Source organism: Sylvia atricapilla, chromosome 6 (assembly GCF_009819655.1).
Source record: "Sylvia atricapilla isolate bSylAtr1 chromosome 6, bSylAtr1.pri, whole genome shotgun sequence".
NCBI lineage: Eukaryota > Metazoa > Chordata > Aves > Passeriformes > Sylviidae > Sylvia > Sylvia atricapilla.
Window position 1 is genome coordinate 61,457,635 of NC_089145.1, and position 21,627 is coordinate 61,479,261.

The 21,627-nt window shown below is 41.7% G+C and overlaps 1 protein-coding gene across 1 annotated transcript; it reads right to left on the reverse strand.

Moving 5' to 3' along the window:
- Positions 1–869: 869 nt before the first annotated feature.
- Positions 870–20,305, reverse strand: COCH (cochlin). The gene is made up of 10 exons (XM_066322216.1): positions 20,160–20,305; positions 14,788–14,970; positions 8,899–9,032; positions 7,667–7,732; positions 6,800–6,844; positions 6,561–6,708; positions 5,531–5,634; positions 4,052–4,278; positions 1,802–2,318; positions 870–1,151 (listed from the first exon to the last, which is right to left on the reverse strand). Exons 1-10 carry the CDS (start codon positions 20,303–20,305, stop codon positions 976–978), a joined length of 1,746 nt encoding a protein of 581 aa, XP_066178313.1. The 3' UTR covers positions 870–975.
- Between the last annotated feature and the right edge of the window lie 1,322 nt (positions 20,306–21,627).

Here is a 21,627-nt window from a genome sequence, read left to right on the forward strand (position 1 = left end):
CATGTAATCTGGGATAAATCCATTAGGTTTAAAGGTTTAAGATACCTCTGGCCTTGAATTTGAATGTGTTCAGTTCCCACTGTGTGATCTAATTGAATCTCTTGGCCAAGATTCCTGTCTCTGTCTGGCCAATACCTTTGTTAAATCAAGACAGTGCAAGGCAGCAGACAGGAAATACCCAGTTGTCAGTTATATTTGGAGTATCACTGTTGACTTCAGTGGTGCAGGAAGCAGTACTGGTAGCTAATAGGTTAGGGTCCAGATCCTCAAAGAATTACTGTGCCCTAAAATACCTTTAAAATTCTGTGCCAGAAGAACCAACCAAACAGATCCACAGAAATCTGTGGGTAGAACTTAAAATGATTTTTGATGTAATAATTTGCCAACCAGATCCAGCAAAACCCCAACTAGTAAAAATAGACTCTTTCAGCTGCAATCTGTCATATTTTTTCTTAAGCTGCCTTACAATAATGGATGTTGCACAACAGGAGTGCTGAAAGTACTTTGTGTTATCAGCAAAACTCTTGGAAAAGATACAGAATTGTAAGCTGCAGAAAGCTTATAGAAGGCTGTACCTTGTATTTAAAGTTATATTATTTTTAACTCGTAAGAAGGTACCTAGCAAGTGGCAGAAAAAATTCAGAGCTGTATTATTTCCTCTGAGTATCTGCTATTCTTAAGTGCATGATATGCAGAGCCTTAAACTTTGGGATGCCATATGCTTGTAGAAAATATTAACTGTTGGCCAAATTCTGCAGTTCAGCATCAAGTACAACTTCTAACAAGCTCACAAGAATCTTGGACTGATTTCAGAAACAAAAAGTAGCCCTTTTCTTATATATGCTATCATAATACAGAGAAAACTTCCTCTGTATTACGATAGCATATATAAGAATAAAACATCTGTACTTTAGAGGGACCCTTTCAATTTCATGATTTTTAGTTTCTAATAGTAATAGTGAACAGCAGATTTTTTTACTGTTTAGAGTCCAAATAATCTTTACAGATGCCTCTAATAATATCAGGAACCATCTGCTCCAATCCTGTGAACTCCCTGGTGAAGAAAGTATGGGATTCTCTTGGTTCAGAAGCCATGTCTTTCAGATCATCCAGAGGAGCCCAGGCAATACCAACAGAGAAGACTGTTATTCCTACAAAAAGGAAATAAAAAAGAGACCATTTTGCCTGTAGATACAACAAAACCAGACATTTCTACATCAATGAATCAATGTGGATTTGAAAGGCATGTTTCAACACCTACAATCTGTCAAAGATAATTAGGTTTTTGCCACTAAATACCAGGAAACAGACTTGTCTCAGCAAAAATCCTGAAGGAAATATGAGGTATCATAAGAGCTGATGTCTGAGTTGTTCTTGTAGTGACACAGAGGGTTGTAGCATTACAACGTCATTCTTGAAACACAAGTAAGATTATTTTGAAAGTAGGTTTGGGTTCTTTGTTATATACTCTATATACTTCAAAGAGCTTTTTGGCCACAACTGCTTATTCTCTTCTAATTGATGAGGGAGCTACTTGGCTCATTGTTCTTACTCTGCTGTTTAGGGAAATGAGAGTGTCTGTTGATCCCTAAGCTGTTGTGAGTGAGTCTGGTCATGCTTGGCTCTATAATACTGGTTGCTTGGGGTTTTCTCATCCTAATGGAAAAGAGTTCCTAGGGCCTTACCTTTTGCTGAATTCAAAGCAAGTATGATACTTTGTAAACTTTAGAATCTTCACATTTGCAGTGCAGCAGAAATAGGATTGATCAACTTGCACTGCTTTTTGACATAGGTGACTTACCTGCTTTTTGTGCCGCTGCAGCAGGCCCTCTAACATCATCGTAAGACTGACCATCCGTCACCACGATGAGGAAGTTCTTGTTAGGCCCATCTTTCACGGGCCCAAAGACGTTCCTGGTGGTGAAGGAGATGGCATCGCCCGTGGCGGTGCCGCCGCTCATGTAGCTGATGCTGCGGATGGCCGAGAGCACCTTCTCCTTGGAGGCGTGGTCACTGAAGCCAAACTCGGGCCTCTGGTCGTAGGTGAACTGCACAGCTGCCACCTTGGAGCCGATGTCTGAGATCTCGAAGGCCTTGGCCACGTTGCTCACGAACTCCAGCACCAGCTGGAAGTTGCTCTCGCCGATGCTGCTGGAGCCGTCGATCAGGAAGCCGATGTTGACGGAGTTGTAGCAGGTCTTGCTGCACAGCATCTGCTCGTGGGAGCACAGCTTCTGCACCAGGGGCTTCACGTATTTGGTGGTGCCAAACCAGGTGGGCATTTGGTAGGAGAAGAAGCCGTTGTTCCGGCAGACAGCCTGTTTGAAAACAGAGTGGGTGAATGGATAATACACCTATGAGTTTTCTCTCCAAAACAGGTTAGAAATGAAGCCTCATGCTGAGGGCTTAGGATGGGTTTTTTGTGTGCTCATCTTTAAAGAAATCGGAACAGCTGCACTCATAAATCAGTGAAAGCTGTAGTACAGCTCATTTTATCCAGAAATAAACTCTGCCCCTCCCCACCCCAGGCTCTGAAAGTTTCCAAATAATTTAGCTTTATTCATAAGAAGTGCAACAACTAAAAATTGTAACTTTGTTTTGTGTATGTGAACTCAGTCATGATACTAAATATCATGACAAACTAAATGGCAAAAGATTGAAATTTCTGTATTTTTGCTTATACACTGAATATTTGCCTCTGTGTTTTCTCTTTGAACTTGATAGGACCTTTGGATTTTTAATCTACAAGGTGTTATGCAGACAGAGTTGGGTAGAAATACAGGTCCAGGTCACTCAAATTTCTTTTCCCCTAGCTTCCATCAGATGCATGTAAAGTACAAGGCAACTGAGAAAAGGGTTAAATTCAAAATCAGCTCTCCAACTAATTTGCCTAAGATCAAAATGCAGAAGAGGAGGAGAGGCCTCAGCACTTAAGGTCATGTCTTTCTGTGCCTCTGCAGGACAGACAGTGACAGTACAAGGGAAAGAGGTCCCCTACAAGAGGAGAGATCTAGATCAGCTATTAGGAGGAAATCCTTGACACAGTTTACTCAGAGCAGTGGATGCCGCATCCCCAAAAGTGTTCAAGGCCAAGCCTGAGTGACCTGGTCTGTTGGTTAGCATCCCTGTCCATGGCAAGGGGTGGGAACTGGATGACCTTTCAGGTCCTTTCCAACCCAAACCACTCTGTGGTGCTTCTGTAAATGGGTAAGGATTGGACCTGCCTGCAATACCTCTGGGATCAGCAGCTAGATATCTTATCCCTAGAAGAAGCAGAGCTTCATTCTGTTCATGTAATTTCTGCTGAAATTAGACATCTACAACCTCCCTGTGGGAAATGACCTGTTTTCTCACTGCAGAGTAAGTTAAGATCTTATTCATCAGAAAGCTCATGTGAGAGTAGGTGATTGGTGTTTGATCCTGTATGCAGAATTTTGGATCTCATTCCTTTTGAGTTAGAGCAGGAATTCAAAGTCTTGCACACAGACTTGCCAGGATATGTTTTTCCATATTTTCTGTTCTCTTAGTAGTGAAAGCAAGTAAATAATTATCCACAGAGCAGGTAAGAAATAAGCACCTCCCTGTCTGCCCTTTCAGGAGAGAGAATGTATCTTATCAGCATTTCATTGCTTTGGCACATTCAACCATACCTGAGACAGGGGAATTTCCTGCACTGAGAGTCTTCATGCAATTACAAATTCCAGGAGCTACAGCTTGGCTGAGCTTCTGAACTGAGAGGACAATGGTACCTTTGTGTGGCCCCTTTAGCAGGCAAAAATGTCCAGTATTCCTTTAACCTTCCTTCTGCTAGTCTTTTAAGTCACTTATGAGGCAGGGATAATTTAATCAGCTGGTTTGAGAGAATATTTTTATATCTATGCATTTGTATAGACATATGTCTGTACAATATATATATATATGTCTATACATATACATATATATGTCTCTACATCTGTATATTATATATACATACGAGTTCATTAGAATTTTATGGTAAATTCTCCAGAATGATATTCATGACTGAAAACCAAATAATGACACTCTTTCTTACTTTGTCAACAAAGCCAATGTCTTGTACCATTCCCAGCTCCTCTGTTGTAGGTTTTGCTACAGACACAATGAACACGTTGACTCCAAATTCCCTGGCCACTATGCCAGCTTCTTCTAGGTCATCTGAGGGCCAGCCATCCAGAAACACCACAATGATCTTGGGAATTCCCTTCCGTGCTCCACTTTCCAAAGAGAAGAATTTCTGAGCTGTGTACTTCAAAGCTTTCCCTTGTTTTGAACAGAAAAAGGATATGAAGAAATGATGCACACAGTGATAGTACGTTCTGGGATCAGCTTCCCATCTGAAATGGTGCAGGATTTGTGTTATATCTACAAGACTAAGCCAGTGTAGAATTGAATTGGTGCCCCAGGAAATTTGATAATAATGAAGCTTGGGTAACCTCCAAGTTAAAAACTAATCACCCCAAATCGACACACTTCCCCCACCAAAAAAAACTCCCTCAGATAAAGCTGAGGTAGAATTCCCTGAGATGTTTTTTCACTCATGGGTCTAGTTTCCTACTAGGAAGTAGGTATATTAGTAGCTGCCAAATGGATTGGAAAGAAGAAAGCTCAGGAGCTACCTAAATTTAGCTTGTGAAATGCAATGTCATTAGATGCTTAGTCTGGCTGGTTTTGTCTGTGATCATTCATTTTCTTCAGTTTAGCCAGCAGGGACTGAGTTTTGGATCTGTGTGGAAAACTGTGTTGATAACAGAGGGACACTTTTGTTATTGCTGAGCAGCTCTTGCACAGTGCCAAGGCCTTTTCTGCCTCTTGTGCCACCCTGCCAGTGAGCAGGCTGGGGGTGCACAGCCAGGACAGCTGACCCCAACTGACCACAGGGACACTCCACACCACTGCCCATGGTGTCATGGGCAGCATATAAAGCTGTGGGAAGAAGAATGAGGGGGGACATGGTGAATGAATTCCTTGTTTTGCTGCGCTTGTGTGAGTGGCTTTTGGTTTCCCTAATAAATTGGCTTTCTCTCAATCTACAAATTTTCTCATTTTCCTCTTCCCACTGAAAGTGAGGCAGCAGCTCCATGAGTCTGGTTGCTGGCTGGGGCTAAACCATGATGTCTTCTCACAACCACTTACTGCTTACTCCTAGTCTAACTCTTTAATGAGCCACCCAACAAGAAAGAAACACTAAGCCTTTTATGAATTTGTCTGAAGATATCGTTCTGTTACTAGTGACAAGTCAATTACTGTGAAATGCAGGAAGCATTTATACAAATATAAACACTCATTCTCTAATAAAAGGTGTAATAAGCACACCTAACTTCTAGAAATTAAATGTGAGATGTGACAATGTTCTCGTGGAAAAATCACTGAACTTGATTAAGGTAAGTGTGGCATCTAAAACACTTTCTGACCTATGTGAATTATAAGAACTTCAACATTTACACCCACACATATACATATATAAAAAATGCATAATAAGTAATTTCTGCTTTAGGGGGGAATATGAACTCACCTGTATTGGAATTGCCTCCTCTGAACCCTAATTCCTTTATGGCAAACAAAACTTCTTTTGCAGTAGTAAAGTTTTTCAGATAGAATTCAATTTTTGGATGTTCACTGTGAAAAAATAAAAAAATAAGGCTCATTTTTCATACAGACATTAGCAAGCTAAAACACACTTGGGGTAATTTTGCTCTTGATAATGTATATTTTTGTCTGGATTTTAATACTGAAATGTAAGTATGCTCCTTGCTTAGTAAGTCTTGCCATCCTTAGGAAGAGAAATTATCTACCTGAATGGGTAAATTAAGGAAGCCTGATTCTCATAATTATCAAATAGCTGAAAACATTAGGCTGAAAATACATAAAGAAAAAAAATGAACATACCAGATAAACTAAATGCATCTGTGTAATTAAAGATTGGGAGGTTTTCTACTATTTGTATGACAAATAACTTAAAAAAAAATTCCTGCAAAATGTGGTTTGAGTTTTTTTTATTTGAGAAGTTCAAGGTATGCTAGCTGCTGACTAAGAAATACTTTAAGTATTCTGTGCCCAGATTTCATTTTTAATTTACAGCAGAAAACAAAAACAAGTGACCAGTTACAATTTGAAAAACATCAGCTGTAATATTTTATCAGTTGGTATGAGCAGGTTTTTGTTCTGTACATGTACATAGCCATTAGGGACTATTTTTTCTCTACAATTTTTAGAAGATGACAATTTAGAAATCTCTCCTTTCCAGGTATTTCCTGCTGTTCTACTAAGACGAGATGCAAAGCTGCAGCAGAGGGGCTGTGAAAAGTCCAGCTGCTCTCTAGTCCAATATCAAATATCAGAGACAGATGTTCAAATTTGTCATGTCCTCTCACATGCACCCCTCAGTACAGCACAGAGCAAACAATCCTACAGCTCAAGAGTTTCTTTCCCTTGCTATTCATCAGCAATTACTGAGTGATGCTGTTCTGCAAAATGATCAGTGATATATGAATTCATTTCTCTCATCAATTACTCCACTGCATTTTGTGTAGGTCTGTTGTTACCTGGCCTGAACGACTCCAACATGAGGCCCATCTGTCCCAATTCCCAACATTACAGCTACTTTTCCAACAAAGTTCTTCTGCAAGTTAAACCTACGTTGACCAATGTTGTAGCTTCCATCAATGAGAAATGCAATATCAGCTTTACAGTCTGTGAACAGCCAAAGTAATTAAGACTTATTAACACCAAATAAATGTTAGGATTCTACTTTGCAAAAGTTAAATCTGTGTTCTTCTGTTACCTTTGTTTCCAGCCTTTTTATCAAGAGTCTTCTTAGGTCTTTTACCTTTGGCGAAAAAAACAGCATGAATCATTTAAGAACAAGATGATGAATGAAGTAAACCAGAAAAAGCTCTTGACCCCAAAAATTACAGTGCAATCTATCTGCAGTAGAAGCTGTCAATCGGTTTAATAATTAAACTGCTTTACTCCTTGGAGAATATTCTTTTCAAGTGAAACAGCTTAACCTTCCTTTCTACACCTGTCTGACTGATTCCTGAGTTGTACAGAGCTGGGTGGATTTCTGTACCTCACCTTCTGAAGTGTTTCTCAGTTAGCAACTCTGCTGTACAATACAGTTTTAATGGTTTGGAAGCAAACCATGACTTAAACTATAAACCAGGTGGTCTATTCACAAACAACATCCAAGTCCAGTATTTACACAGCACTAACCTTCACAAAAAGGGTTTGATGCAGCATTCTCTGTGGTGAAATTCACATAACAACTTAAATTTCTGCTATGCATGTCCTTACAGCACTCAGCTGTTCTGTAAGAAGGAATGCATTAACTCTGTCTTCTCCATCACTTAAAAAGAATGAACATCACATGAGCTCACAAACTCCTACCTTCCTTTGTTCTATCTGCATTACTTTTCAAAAATCATTCAATTTATTTTTTAATTTGCATGAACATCAGTGAGATCAGAATCAATTTCCATGACTACTATACGATTCCTCTTTTTTTTTTTTTTTCCGGTGAAGGATACTCTGCAAAACCAGATGCTGCATCTGTTTTCCTCTTTCAAAATAAATGACTGCTATGAAGCAAGTTCCTTTATCCAGGGGCTGGCCCCCTGCAGTGCATCCCCACCTCGAGGGGATCACGTACCTGTGGAAGGACGCGCTGTCGACACCGAGCGTCCCACTGCTTCCAGTGCTGTGCTCTTGGTGCCTGCTAAAATAACAACACTTTCACTGCATTTCACTGGATTTAGATGAAGTTACAAGTGCTGGAAGGATTGCTGTACTTGCAATAACCTTTCTTTGTCATCTGCCATTAGTTACTCTGGGAGTAGGATATGAGCCTGGACAAACCTTTGGTGTAGTATTGCAGTGCTTATTTTACAGGTAATTAATTTCTGCATTTGAAACTACAGCAACTGATGAGTAATTACAGCATATGTAGCTGATGAGAGGTTTTAGTAGCCATTATTTCCAGCTGATAAAGTGAGGACTTGATCTGGAGAACTGGAATTCACCTTCACCCTTACCAAAAGCACCTGCAATTCTAAGTTCTTAGCTAGCAACTTGCAATGGGCACTACACAAGGAGTCCTAGTACCTTAGAGACAGTGGGCTAAATTTTAGCTGTGTTAAAGGTAAAAACACATTACAGACATCTGCTTCACAAACTTTCTATACACATGCTTCAATATTTTTGAAACCACCACAACAGATACAACCAATATGCTTCTGCATATAATTTTATAAGGGTGATTTAGCCTCACCTGAGTGGCAAGGCATGACAACGAGTTTGCAATTAGGCAGCTAATAACTAACAACTATCTCAACAACGAGGAGAAAAACTTCTGGACAAAGCCACTACATTGAGCTATAGCCTAATGATCACATCACATGTAAGCTGACATTATCACTATTTTTGGAGGGTCAGTCTTCTGTTTGCAGTTCAAAGGGATTTGAAGGGCCTGACAAAGTGCTGTTGTCTGCACAAATGCAGGCAGAGGGAGAGAAGGAATAAAACTGAATGGCTGGAAGTGGCAGGAGGACCAGACTGCAATGGCAGGATCTAAGCACTAACTTTGATCAGCTTAAACTGTCATGGAACCGTCAGCTGCCTGCTATCATGTCATTGTATTCTAAATTACTGATCCATTTTTATGTATCAGCTCCTGTTACAGACTAGCTACTCTAGCTGGAAGAGTTTTTCTTTAGGTAACTGAGGAAAAATGAAGTTAAAATAATGAATTAGGAGTGAAAACTTCTGTTGCTCCACATGGGGTAGCAATCACTTTCTTTGTGCATACAGAATCACAGAAGTGTCCTACAGTTCTGCCAGAGCTTCAAATATAGACTGCAAAACAGTAAAGTGTGGTCCACCTACCAGTCACTGAGAAAGATGAAGCCCATCTAGAGAGCACCTGAGACTGGATCCCATTGGCATTTGCAGCAGGGTAGCTCTCCTGTCCTGGCAGAGTCTTGACCCTTACAGCTCCTCCTGCGTTGGTAATCACACCACTGAGGTTCAAAAAGAGTTGGTATAGATCAGACATTTTAGTCACAAGAAAATGCAATACAGGTAATACCATCATTAGAATTTTTGCCACCAGCCTTCTCAAAAAGATGCACTAGAGGCAGGCAGTTGTGTTCAGGCTAGAACAATCTGTAAGAGTTGCTAAAAGAACTTTAGAAGAAACTATTCTACAGAGCATCACACAGATTTATTAAGAAAAAAAAAAGTCAGGAAAGCCTGAAATCCTGTCATTTAGACTAATGCAGAATAGTAATTCTTCAGGCCATATAAATTCCTAAGTGACAATAAGAAGCATCAGAACTATCAGATCTCTTTTTCTGTGCTACTGAAAGAACAGTTATTTTTAGAGGCCAAAAGTCAAAGTTGAATTTCTCTAAGAGGCAGCAAAACTTGATGCCTTGTAGTGCATGGGCAGGTACAGTTCTGTGGGAGCCCAGCAATTATTTCAAGACTATTTAAACACAGCAACATGTGCCTTGGTGGTTATTTTTGATTCTGTTTGGCCTCCTGCTTGAAAAGACAACTTGGCCTAATCTGATTCAACATATTATATAAGTAGAATAATCAAGACCAGAGCTTAGAAAACTTTACATATGTTTCTGATTATATGAGATCTTGATATATGGGCAAAAGCAATTTCCACATAAAATTCTATGTGGATTGTTGTTAAAAGACATTAATTCTTCATGGATGTGACTTGCATTTCTAAATTGAACTGTAATTATATATATTTAATTATTGTAGCCTGGAACAGTTACAAAATATACAGATGGTATATTCTCATCTAGGAATACTTTATTGAGCATATAGGCAAATGAGCTTTAGCAAGGTTACCCTAAATGAATTTAAAATCAGATTTATAAAGTTGGCAAATACAAATAACACTTAGTAGTTCTTCAAAAAACAGTAAGAGAAAAATCAAACAAGGGCCATTAGTTTTAAATGACAGAAAAATCCACTAAATCAAAATTGTCTTTGAAGAAAAATATACATAAATGTACTTAGAATATTTCAGTCTACTTAGAATATAAATTTCTTCTCCAGTACCTGGTTCTCTCAGGCATTCAAGCCTTCACTAGTGTCTCAGTCTTAATAGATAAGGAAATGTGTCAAATAGAATGTGTTTAGTTGGAAAAGCTTCTACTTAAAATTTGTACTTGCAACTTTAGTGGAGATACTTTGGGCTTACAGCAGCAAACCTGATCCATGCCCATGTAACCTCCCAAGAAGAGCTCAGTATTTCTTGCCACTGTCTTGGTTGTGGACTCAACTCTGAGTGCTGAACTCAAGTCAAGAAAAACATTCAGATTGAAAGCTCAGCCTAAGTATTCCTAGAAACAATGATTTAAGCTCATTATAGGCACACTGTGATCAGTGTTGTCTACATTGTTCCATTTTGCCTATTGGTCTCTGCATTTTAATTACAACAATAATGATAATTAAATTTCATTAAAAATTCTACATTAAAAATAAAAATCTACCTGGTCTTCACTGAATTTGGAAGCTTTACAGTGATGCTGGAGTAGATTTATTTGCTCCTTATCTATTTGATTGTGTATTTGAACCCAAGTCAAAGTTCCATACTGCCTTCTGTACACACACTCTCCCCACAACAGCTCTGCTATTTTTAATGCAAGTGGGGGCTGATATTAGATGTGAATATAACATGACCTGTAGCCTTATGACAGTTATTCCTTTTTGATTGCAATTTGTTCTGTAGGTGAGTTTACAGTTTAAGGCCATCTTTCACAATCTGATCAGTTTTACCTGGGATGTTTCTTCACGTTCAGGTGAGTCTACTGAATGCACGTTTATATATGCTGATGTGGAGCAAAACCATATATTGCCAGTCTACTTTTGGCAAATTCCTTTCTGCAATGATTTGTGATGGACTTTTAAAGTAAGATTGATCCTGTGTGGATCTGCAATGGTTTTTAAAGAGTGAAGAAGTGCTTATGCATTCCTCAGAATTACTTATGTCACTGCAATCTGCTTTGCCTTTCACTGCTGGGCTTCGCTCCTGTGTGACTGACTTGCATCCCATGGTTGTTTTGATTAAACTGGAACTCAGCAGATTTTCCAGGAACAGCTCTCACTTCCCTACTCATTATATGCTACTGCCAGTGCTGCTTAATGGGGACTTCATGTAAAAGCTGTCAGTCCACTCTCTTGCCTAGCTTGTCAATAATGACCTGCAATTTATACCCAGATGGTATTTTTCACTCAAAAATGGACACAAATTAAACAGAGAAGGAGACACACAAGGCAGTAATCCAGTACCTCACTGCACAACAGCTCATGAAAGAAAGCATACCAGCCAAGGGTAGCAGAAAGGCTTCTAAAATACAGGAATTTCATCTAAAATCTGTCTTGAATTGAGGTAAATCAGCAGGTTAAATGGAAGCCTTTTAACAGCCGCATGCACTTCCTCAATTTAATAAATTATTATTCCTCACTGTGCAAGAACTGTTTATTTGCACTGCTGGAAAGAGAGACTCAGGGCGTTGCTGGATTTTGAAGGAGTTTTTCAAGGAGTCTACACATCAAAACTGATGCCTAGACCACAAAGAGAGTCCTCTGGCCATGGGAGGTGAGCCTTACAGATGTAACTGCAGTCAGTTTATCCTCAGGGACTTTAGATAAGACAGCTGAATTGCCTGAATTCCCATCTTTCCTTCTTAATATCACCTTCTGCAAAATCCTTCCAAATAACCAGCCTTTCTCCATCACCCCAAGAATTTTCCTCCTCATCTCCAAACTGGTCTCCTGCTGCTGCCACTGATTGCCATCAGTCACTGATATGGAGCTGCTCAGGATTTCGTGCCAGCATCCTCTGGATCCCTAAGCTGTGTTCCTCTCTGTTTTCTCTGCATCCCTACTGCTTTTGGCAGGAAAGAAGTTCAGCAGCAGAAGCAGGCATGATACCAAAATTTCCCAGGGATCTACAGCTGCCCAGAAATCCCTTTGGCCAGACAACGTTTTTGTCAATATTCTTCTGGCAAACACTTGGGCAGCTCAGGTGCCAGTTGTGTTTATGGGCAATTTGTAAACTTGGTAATACCATGATACTCTTTTGTGAGACTTGAGTTCTGGGACCCCAATGCTTAATGAGGACTGGTTTCACCCTCTGATAAGTTAGGATGGTTATGAAAGAATTTACAAGCCTGTTTAACATCTAAATATTACCACATTGGGCTAGGTCTCTATTTAGTGGAATTGGCACTAGAACAGAACTGCACAAGCTGAGTACCTAGTCCTTCATTTGACCTTCTGATTATTAATCCAATTAATCACTCAGTGCTGGATTTAACTCTGTTCTTCATGCCTACATAGTGTCAGCCTGGTAGGAGGTTCTCCATTCTTCCCTCAACAAATAAATCTTTTATCCCTCTGCCCAGAAAAAGAATAATATTAAATAAATATTTTGTTTCCTGAAAGTAATTACACATGAAATGAGAGAAAAAGCCAAATATAACAAGCTAAAACAGGCAGAAAGCTTATTCATCTGTAGTACACAGAATTATTTGTAGCTGAGTTCTGCTAAATTATTTTCATGCATTACATAGTATTTTCTTGCATTAATAACTGCCTCATAGTAATGGAATTACTCATAGGACCAATCACTATTTGATTTATACAAAATTAAGAAATCCAGCCTCAATATGGAGCCAGCATGCAAACTGAAGTGTTTGTGGAAGGGGGATGAGACTCATGCTCACACAACCATTTTCAGCTTAAAAAAATAAACGGATGTTTCCTGAAGTGCTGGGTGGTTGTCTGACACGTGGGAGATGACACAGGGCCAGCACCCAACAGTGCTGAAGGTACAGAGCTACCTGCACTCACCAGGCAGCGAAATGGAGGTTTGAAGCAAGTGGGTAGTTTGGTTATTTGGAAGAAACTTGCAAGTAGATTTGGGCTCTGAAAATTTTGTGTCACAAGAATGGCAAACTCTGATCACCTGTTGGGAACATCTTCTTGAAGGTTTGTCAATGCCAATATGGATTTTAGACATTGCAACACAGAGCAAGAAGGAGCAAGTATTTTCTATGTTTTTGCTGGATTTTGCAGCCTGCACTGAAATTAGCTGAGAACTAAACAGCTATTACCTCTTCTCCACGCATCAATCCTTTTTCACCAGGACTAGTCATGGCTGTTAACAGCTGCAGCAAAGCCACCAAAATGTTCTCATGTGGCAAATGCTGAGTATGAAAGGCCAGCAGAACTAATAACCCCAAGTTAAAGGCAGTCTTCAGAAACAGCAGCTCTCCTAAACAGATCATTTTCACCTTTGGTCTGCTTTTTCAAAACACCTTACTACAGCCTACCATACTCAAAGATTTAAGATTGGATTTAAATCCAATCTGGAAGACAGATTACAAAGGTGAGTATATCTTAATCCCTTTATTGCTATTAGAACCCTCATTATTCTCACAATGTCTGTGAAGACAGACTGTTAGATACAGGTTTTACAAAAAGGGTTGCATATGTCACAAGTAGTACAATTTATATTGACTTCTGCTATAGGAAAGTATAGATTTTTCTATAGTCTCATGCCTCTGGGCTGGAGAACAACAGTAACATAAACATAAACATAAAATAAAAAAGTAACATAAACAGTAACATAAAATAAACATAGTTTATAAGGTACAGACTTCAGTGCAGACCTAAGTGAAATATTAATAAAATAAACCTTATGCTTTATTATCTAGGTGAAGATTATGCAAATAATGGAAAGAAATACACATCTTCCATTTCTTGCACCTCTTCCCTTTTGTAGAAGTATCTCCCAGTAAATATGAGATGACTCTTCAGCTTTAAAAACAAATAGAAACAGACCCCCCCTAATACCTCCCAAGGTGTTTTTAACTCCTTATACAGTACTTTAGCCCTTAGATTCTTTTACAGAATTTGAGAAATTCCTGAGTTTCTCATCAAAACCCCTCCTTAAACCAATTTTTAGAATTTTTTTTTAGTTTACTTTGGAGTTCAAATACTACACAAGTAGGCCAAATTTTGAAAGTCTTTTTAAAAGTAATAAAATTTTAATTGACACTAACTGACAGTAAAATTCTAGATAGCAATGACAGCCCCCTAAATATTCTTCTAAATGCTTGGCATGTTTTTTTATGGCATTTAAAGTGTTGAGCAATGAATACTAACTCAAGAAAGTTTTATTTTCCTCATTTATCTTCTAGCCATCTATATTCTGCAAAATTTTAAGTTTATAGTTGTGGGTTTTTAACAGAAATAGTACTCTGATAGCTGTAGCATCACATCAATATATAATAAAAGACTTTTCTTCTGTTGCTTGATGCTAAAAAAAAAAATTGAAACCACTTTTCCTCCATTTCTTTTAAACAGTTTGATGCAAGCTTTTAAGGAAGTGAGAAAGTGAATGTGCTTTTATCCTTCAATTAGTTACTATTTACTCTGTATCTTTCCATATCTACTGGTGACACAAGTGATTTTACAGTGGAAGTCCACCTGTGGACAATGCTGGGCCATTTAAAGGGAGTTAAAGTGGTTTTCTGAAACACTCAACACAACTCAGATAACTTGGGAGCTGCACAGACATTCTTTTTCTCTTTGTTTTCTCTTCTCCCAGTGACATTCCTGTTGAGTTAATAGGACCCAAGGTGCACAGAGATTTTTGCCATGATGGCACCAAACAGCCAAGATCTGTAAGTGTGACAGTCTCTATAAACTCAGCACATGGTTAGCAATGATGTGACTTACCTGTGAATGGCAGCTCCACAGACACTCGAAAGCGAGGCATAAACTCCATCCCCAAAGACATAAAACTGCCACAGAGGACAGTTTGCTGGGCAAAGGACATCTTCTGTCCCCTTCCTAAGGTCAAGTCCTCTTGTAAAGCACGTGATAGCAGTAGAAGCTAAAGAGAAAAGAAGAACTTTTGACCTGAAATCTTAAGGGCTTGTTGTTGAGGTTTCTTTTTTTAATTTCTCTACAGTTTCCAACTTTAAAGCAATACCTGAATTTGAAGTTAGGCACAATGCCTGCAAAGATGTCTTTGGAGCTTACAAACGTGCAGTTATGACAAGGAAGCACACACTCCAAAATTACTGTTACAAAAAGTAACAGGAAAAAAACTCCCATGAACAAACAGCATTAAAATAACATCCAAGGAACATTACAGAAGAAAGAACAATTCACATCTGTAAATTTACTGCAGACAGAAGGGCAAGAGGAAGACCTTTGAGGGCTGATGGACCAGAGATGCAGGTGGCACTTTCCAAGGAAGAAGTGAAATACTCTGACATCCCCACAAATCTCCAGCCGTAAGAAATCTGTGAGTCACGTGGGAAATTCTGCATCTTCTCTCCAGTGGCATTCATGAAGCAAGCTGACAGCAGCATTTCCCTTAGCCTCTTGCAATAAATCCTACTGAGGCCAGTGTTAAAAAAAAAAAAGAACACCCATCTCCTTGCTCCAGTAATACAGTAACATCTAGAACATTGGTATCAATTCATTACAGTGAAGTGTAGGTCATTATCATTGTGCAGAGGACTGTCAGATTCATACAGTGATACAAAAGTTATTTATTCAGCTGAGGCACACACATTTTTTATGCAGAACTCTGCCTTTTTTCAGAAGTTGCTCTCCAGGCCATCATCATTAAACTTTCACTGTGCTTGCCTGTGTGCAATGAAGGTATGCAGACACAGATTAACATCAGTACACAATTTCACTTGGCAAACTGAAGCTTTTTCTTTTGAAAACATAGAGGGCTTTATCTTGCATGGTAACTACCATCCTTCTACTACACAAGATAGCACAATCCCCTGGTCTGTTGTACAGAAGATTAGAGATTTGGTTTAGATCATTATCAATCCAGCAGCATAAATCCAACCCCTGCCTGGCTGTTTATTCTGAACTTCCTAAGGCACATCTTGCCCTGGCACCTAGAAGGTGCAAGAACCTTTCCTAAATGCACCTGGAACAGTACCTTTGCACAGTGCGAAGATGAAAGAGGCTGGCCAAAGTACCAGTGCATGCACTACAGCATTAAATGGCAAGGACTGGATGTTTCAGGGATCAGTGATCTGTCTCTCACCTGCTTTTCTGCCCACTACTTTCATTCTTACCCTGGGGTGTGTCCTGACCCCAGCATATGCTGCTTATAAATTAGAGTACTTGGAGCATATGCTGTTCTTCATCAGGGGGTGGAAAAGATGATACCTCCAGCTAATCTCACTGTCTTTAGAGCTGAAAAGCAGAACAGTTGCAGCCAAAAATGCAGAGGGAAGCACGTCTGTTCATTCTGACTGTGTAAATTGAACACACATTCATCAATTATGCATGTATTTTTAATCATATACACTAGTCATTAATGCTATGCTGAAACAATGTTAAACTACCTAATCACATCTTCCTGGAAAATCTTTGATGTTGTTTGTTAGCACAAATACAGAAATTGTACATGCTGAATCTGCCTATATGGTCCAGAGTAAGAAAAGAAAAAAGCAGTAAGCACTTCTTCACTTTTCCCTTCTCAAGATAATAAAAGTTGTCTACCTAGCAAGAACTAAAGTGATTTAATCTGATTCTCAAGTACTCTAAGAAATAAAAAACTTTCTTTTAGGACTTAACTACTCACATCCTAGCCATGCTTAGTCTTATTTAATTGCCTTAAAAATAAAAGAAGGAAAAAAATGAAGCAGAATCAGTGCTTATACCTACCTAGAAGCTCCATATTTTCATAGTCAAAAGTGCTGCATTAGCATATTGGTATGCTAAAAGAAGACTATTTGCCTTGCTGTTTGAGTCCCCTAACCTTTTCATGGAAGCTCTACAAGTGTGTTTGCTAAGTACTATCCACCAAAAGACACCAGCAAGGCCATCAAAGTCAGACAGCAGCTGGAAGGCTGGAAACCCTCGGGGGAGTAACTGCAATAAGCACCACTGGTACTCTGCTCTCACAGCACTGCTGGTGCCTCTCACCTTGCAACATTTTTCCAGCCTCTAAAAGCACAAGACGCCACAGGAAGTTTTAACTCCTGTCATTTCTAATGTAATGCACTTGACTGAATTCCTTGGCTGGCTGTTACAAGGACAGTAATTAGACTTGTCTAGTTAACAAAGCCTGCATGGCTTGGAGATCTGCATTTCCCTCATCACCAGGTACTTACTAATTACTGTCATGTGGCAGGCTTTTGCATAGCACAGAAGACGAGGGGGGAAAAAAAAAATCTTTCTGTGTTTTCCCTGGCAATCAAAACACAGCAATCCATTGTAGCCCAGCCACAGGATTTTTCTGTTCTGGCAGCCTAAAGACTGTCATGATCCTTGTCTACACGAGAGGCAGTCTTCCAAGGGAAGGGTGCATGCTGCTGCTGTGTGACCTGAAGAGCTGACATGCTGTAGCTAGGGGATTTAGCAGTTTATACCTCAGCTGGATCAGCACTGATGTAAAAACATGCACTTGGAGGTAAATGATGTTGTTAATTAAAATCAACAATTTCATTTTAGTTTTCTTTGTAGGTAGATACAGTTTTCTCTAAGCTATAATTCTAAAACAGAGACTAACACTAGAAGTGTTTAGTGAAGTATCAAAATGAAAGCTAATTTTTTGTTGACTACCAAAACTAAGGCTTATGATCAACTCTGCAGTGGTTTTTGTTCTTCTCTGTTAATGCATCATCAGCCATCCAACCCACAGAACCTCACTGAATTCATTACAAACATAAAAACGTATTAATGAGGTCAGAATACTAGAATATATAAAATTGTTCCTTGACAGCTTACATACTCATCATTCTCACAGATTTCATACATGATATTACTGTTGAAATTGAAGCAGTGCTTGTTTTTGTTAGTCTACCAAGATACCTCAATGCAGCAAAAACCTTCCAAAGAGCTGTATCTATATGTAAAGTGACTGAAATAAAACCCCTATGTTTTAATCACTGTAACTGAAGAATGCAACAACAGCAGCAGTGGAAGCATTTCTTTCAATACTTATGTGATGCAATACTCTAAATCCAAGTATTTTTGGAAGAAATAAAGATAAGTTCACAATTCACAGGAAAGGATTCAGTTCTAAACTCGTACTCATTCTGAACTATGGTGAAGACATAAACCTATGCTCTGTTACAATCAATTAAGCCTTTAGAACCACAATAAAACAACTAATATCCCATCCTGCCAAGGCACACAGTCTTCAAGCTTCACAGAAACGCACTACATCAGAATATCCTACAAAAGTGAGGTAACAAAAAAAGAAACTGTAATTCTTCCTGATTTAGGCCATGTTTAAAGTGTAGGGATGAGTGTCTTCTATCATTGTTGACCTAAAAAAGGGAAAGAAAAAAAAAAGCAAAGACTCACTTCTCTCTTAAAACAACCATGTTTTCATTCATTCCATCAATTTCCATCTTTTTGGTGCCTCTTCCCATGTACTCTGATTTTGCCATGAATAGCTGCCTCTTATGTCAATCTATAAAAGTTCTGACTTAGTTTTTAGCAGGAGCCACTGCTTTAAGTTATTCTAGGGAAATAAACCCCATAGGAAAATCTGATCTTTTCGAATCCTGAAGATTCCATGTGTTACTTTGGGAAAACAGTTTATGCAAAGGAAAAAAGAAATCCTATGTACATTGTTACAAAACTAAAAATAGGGGTTCCTACATGAAAGACAGCTTTATGAGTTGTAATATAAAGAAGTACATCCCTATTATGCTTCCTATTCTTTTAGTTTTTTGTGGGTTTTTTAAATAAAAAAATTTACATCCTTTTTTTATTTTGAGGCTTAGGAAAAGCAGGCTTGTTTGAGCTTATGCAAGGAACATCAATAATAATAATAAAAAAGACATACTATTAAACCTACACTTGTTCATATTTTGGAAAACACGTTCACAGATTGCCCACTAATTCACGTAAATCTTTAGTCCATACCCTAATCTGGACAAGGGCAGCAGGATTTAGGGAAACCTGGTCAGGGCTGTATCAGTCATTTCAATCTCAGAGCTGCCCTTTTCTCATCGATTAAGGCCACTTGCCACGACACAGCAGCATTCATCCACCCACACAGCCTCGTGTGTGGCAACCTGAACTTGGCAGCATTTGTATCCATTCCAGTGCAAGTATCAAGAAAGTTTATACTTTTTCCTCCAAGATCTTCCCAAACAGAATGAGCCTGAGCACAGTGGATTCTTGAGGAAATTAATGCTCTTTCATTACTTTGAACAACAGAATTTCGGCACATTTATAAGTGCAAGTTTCTAGTTCAATAACCAAATGCTGCTAAATTTAGGCTCAGAATAACGGTAAGAGGAAATAGCTCACAGAAACTGTTCACATTGATGATATTTTAGCTGGTTCCAGATACCTTCAGGCTACAGTGGCTTCTCCAGCCCTGAAGGAATCATCCCAGAAAATTTTCATTTGTTTCCTGCCACACTGTCAGCACTTTATCTATAACGCACCTGTAAAGTAAAAGAGGGAAAGGAACTGGTGTTAGAAAGCATTTTCCATTGCTCTACACTTTTTCCTTTTTTAGTCACAGCACTTCTGTCACAGATAGCTTTTATCAGTTTAGCACAAAAGAATTTCCCAACTCTTTGATTCAACACAAAAGAATTTCCCAACTCTTTGATTCAACACAAAAGAATTTCCCAACTCTTTGATTCAACACAAAATGAGCAGAAAAATCCCGATTCCAAGTAACTGTGAAGTCGTTAACAACCACTCAGAAAAGCTTGGGCTCACTCACCTTCTGCAGGCCAAGCCTGCAGCTGGAAACGTGTTCTTCTGGAGGCTCCCATCCTCCTTCGGTGAAAGGTTCCACTGAAAGGGGCAGACAAACCGCTTGTGTCCTTCTGTCAGGTATTCCTCCAACTGCTTCCCGTGGATCTGTGCCGGTTCCCGGAGAGCCTGCTCTCCATCAGCAAGGATGCAGTCCAACACGGGATGCTACAACACGCAGCCTTTGCTATACCCTGCTAAGCATCCTAAGCATGCTCTTTCTCTTTCCAGGTCGAAATAACGGCAGGGCATGTTTAAAACGCTTTTCATCAATTCCACGGTCTAAAACACGCCAGAGAGCCTCAAATTCGCCAATTAACGCACACAAGCACACTCCCACTCACTCTCGCCACCGGCACTGCCCAGGACAGGGACACTTGTCACTGTTACGGCCCGTGCCGGAGGTTTTCCGCGACACGCTCCGTGCCCTCCGCGGTGTCCCCGCGGCGGCTCCGCGCTCCCTCCGCGGGCCGGGCAGAGGCGCTCCCATGGAGAAAACCCTCACGGGATGTGGAGGGGAACAGCGGCCAACTCACCCGAGGCGTCGCTGCCGCGCACCGGGCCGGAGAGCAGGAAAGCGCCTGCGAACAGACAGGGAGGGTGGGTCGGTGCGCTGCTCCGCGCCCGCAGGGCCGGTCCCGCCGCTCCCCGCCGTACCCACCGAGGAGCAGGGCCGACAGCCACATGGCGGCGGGGCGGCTCACGGCTGAGGGGCCCGCGGCTGAGGGGAGCCCGCGGCTGAGGGGACAGCGGCTGAGGGGACAGCGGCTGAGGGGACCGCGGCTGAGGGGACCGCGGCTGAGGGGACCGCGGCTGAGGGGACCGCGGCTGAGGGGAGCCCGCGGCTGAGGGGACCGCGCCTGAGGGGAGCCCGCGCCTGAGGGGAGCCCGCGCCTGAGGGGAGCCCGCGCCTGAGGGGAGCCCGCGCCTGAGGGGAGCCCGCGCCTGAGGGGAGCCCGCGCCTGAGGGGAGCCCGCGCCTGAGGGGAGCCCGCGGCTGAGGGGACAGCGGCTGAGGGGACAGCGGCTGAGGGGACAGCGGCTGAGGGGACAGCGGCTGAGGGGAGCCCGCGGCTGAGGGGAGCCCGCGGCTGAGGGGAGCCCGCGGCTGAGGGGAGCCCGCGGCTGAGGGGAGCCCGCGGCTGAGGGGAGCGCGGCTGAGGGGCGCAGGAGAGCGGCACTCCGGCCGGGTCACCGCACCGCCGCCGAGCCCCACAGCCCACAGCAGCCGCCGCTCCCGCTTTAAACCCCCGGCGGGCGCATGAGCACTGCGCCGGGCGGGAGGGACGGAGGGCGCGGGGCAGGGCCGCTCCGGGGCTGGGCCGCTCCGGGGCTGGGCCGCTCCGGGGCTGGGCAGCCTGGGGCTGGGCCGCTCCGGGGCAGGGCAGCCTGGGGCTGGGCCGCTCCGGGGCTGGGCCGCTCCGCCGCCGGGCCCCGGCAGGTGCCGCCGTCCCTCCCCGGCCGCGCCCTCCGCCGCCTCCTCCCGTCCCCTGAGCAGCCGAGGCAGCGGTTCTCCTCCCTGCCCGGTGCCTCGTCCTCAGCAGTGGCGCCGTGAGCGCGGTCCCGTGCCCGGTGAAGCGCCTTTGCGGTCCGCCTTCCCGCCCCTCCATATCCCTTCCACCCGCGGCTCTCCGGCGCCTCATGGCAGCTGCCTTTACCCCAGATGTCTGGGGAAATGAGAGAGGAGCTGCCTGTTTCGCGGCAGCCGCTGCCCTTTGCTCAGTTGAGAAGGGACAGAGGTGTCCCTGTGCCGTGCCTGCCCCAGCGGGGCACAAACGGGAGGTTCCGACCCCATTGAATCACTCGATGGGAT

Bases quoted from the DNA above. Each gene is read 5' to 3' on its own strand.
- COCH (XM_066322216.1), bottom strand. From the start codon at position 20,305: ATGGGAGCGCCTCTGCCCGGCCCGCGGAGGGAGCGCGGAGCCGCCGCG. The intron at 6,709-6,799 runs GTAACAGAAGAA...GGCTGTTCACAG, and splicing joins TAAAAAGGCTGGAAACAAAG to ACTGTAAAGCTGATATTGCA. The intron at 5,635-6,560 runs GTAACAACAGAC...ATTTTTTCACAG, and splicing joins GTTGGAGTCGTTCAGGCCAG to TGAACATCCAAAAATTGAAT.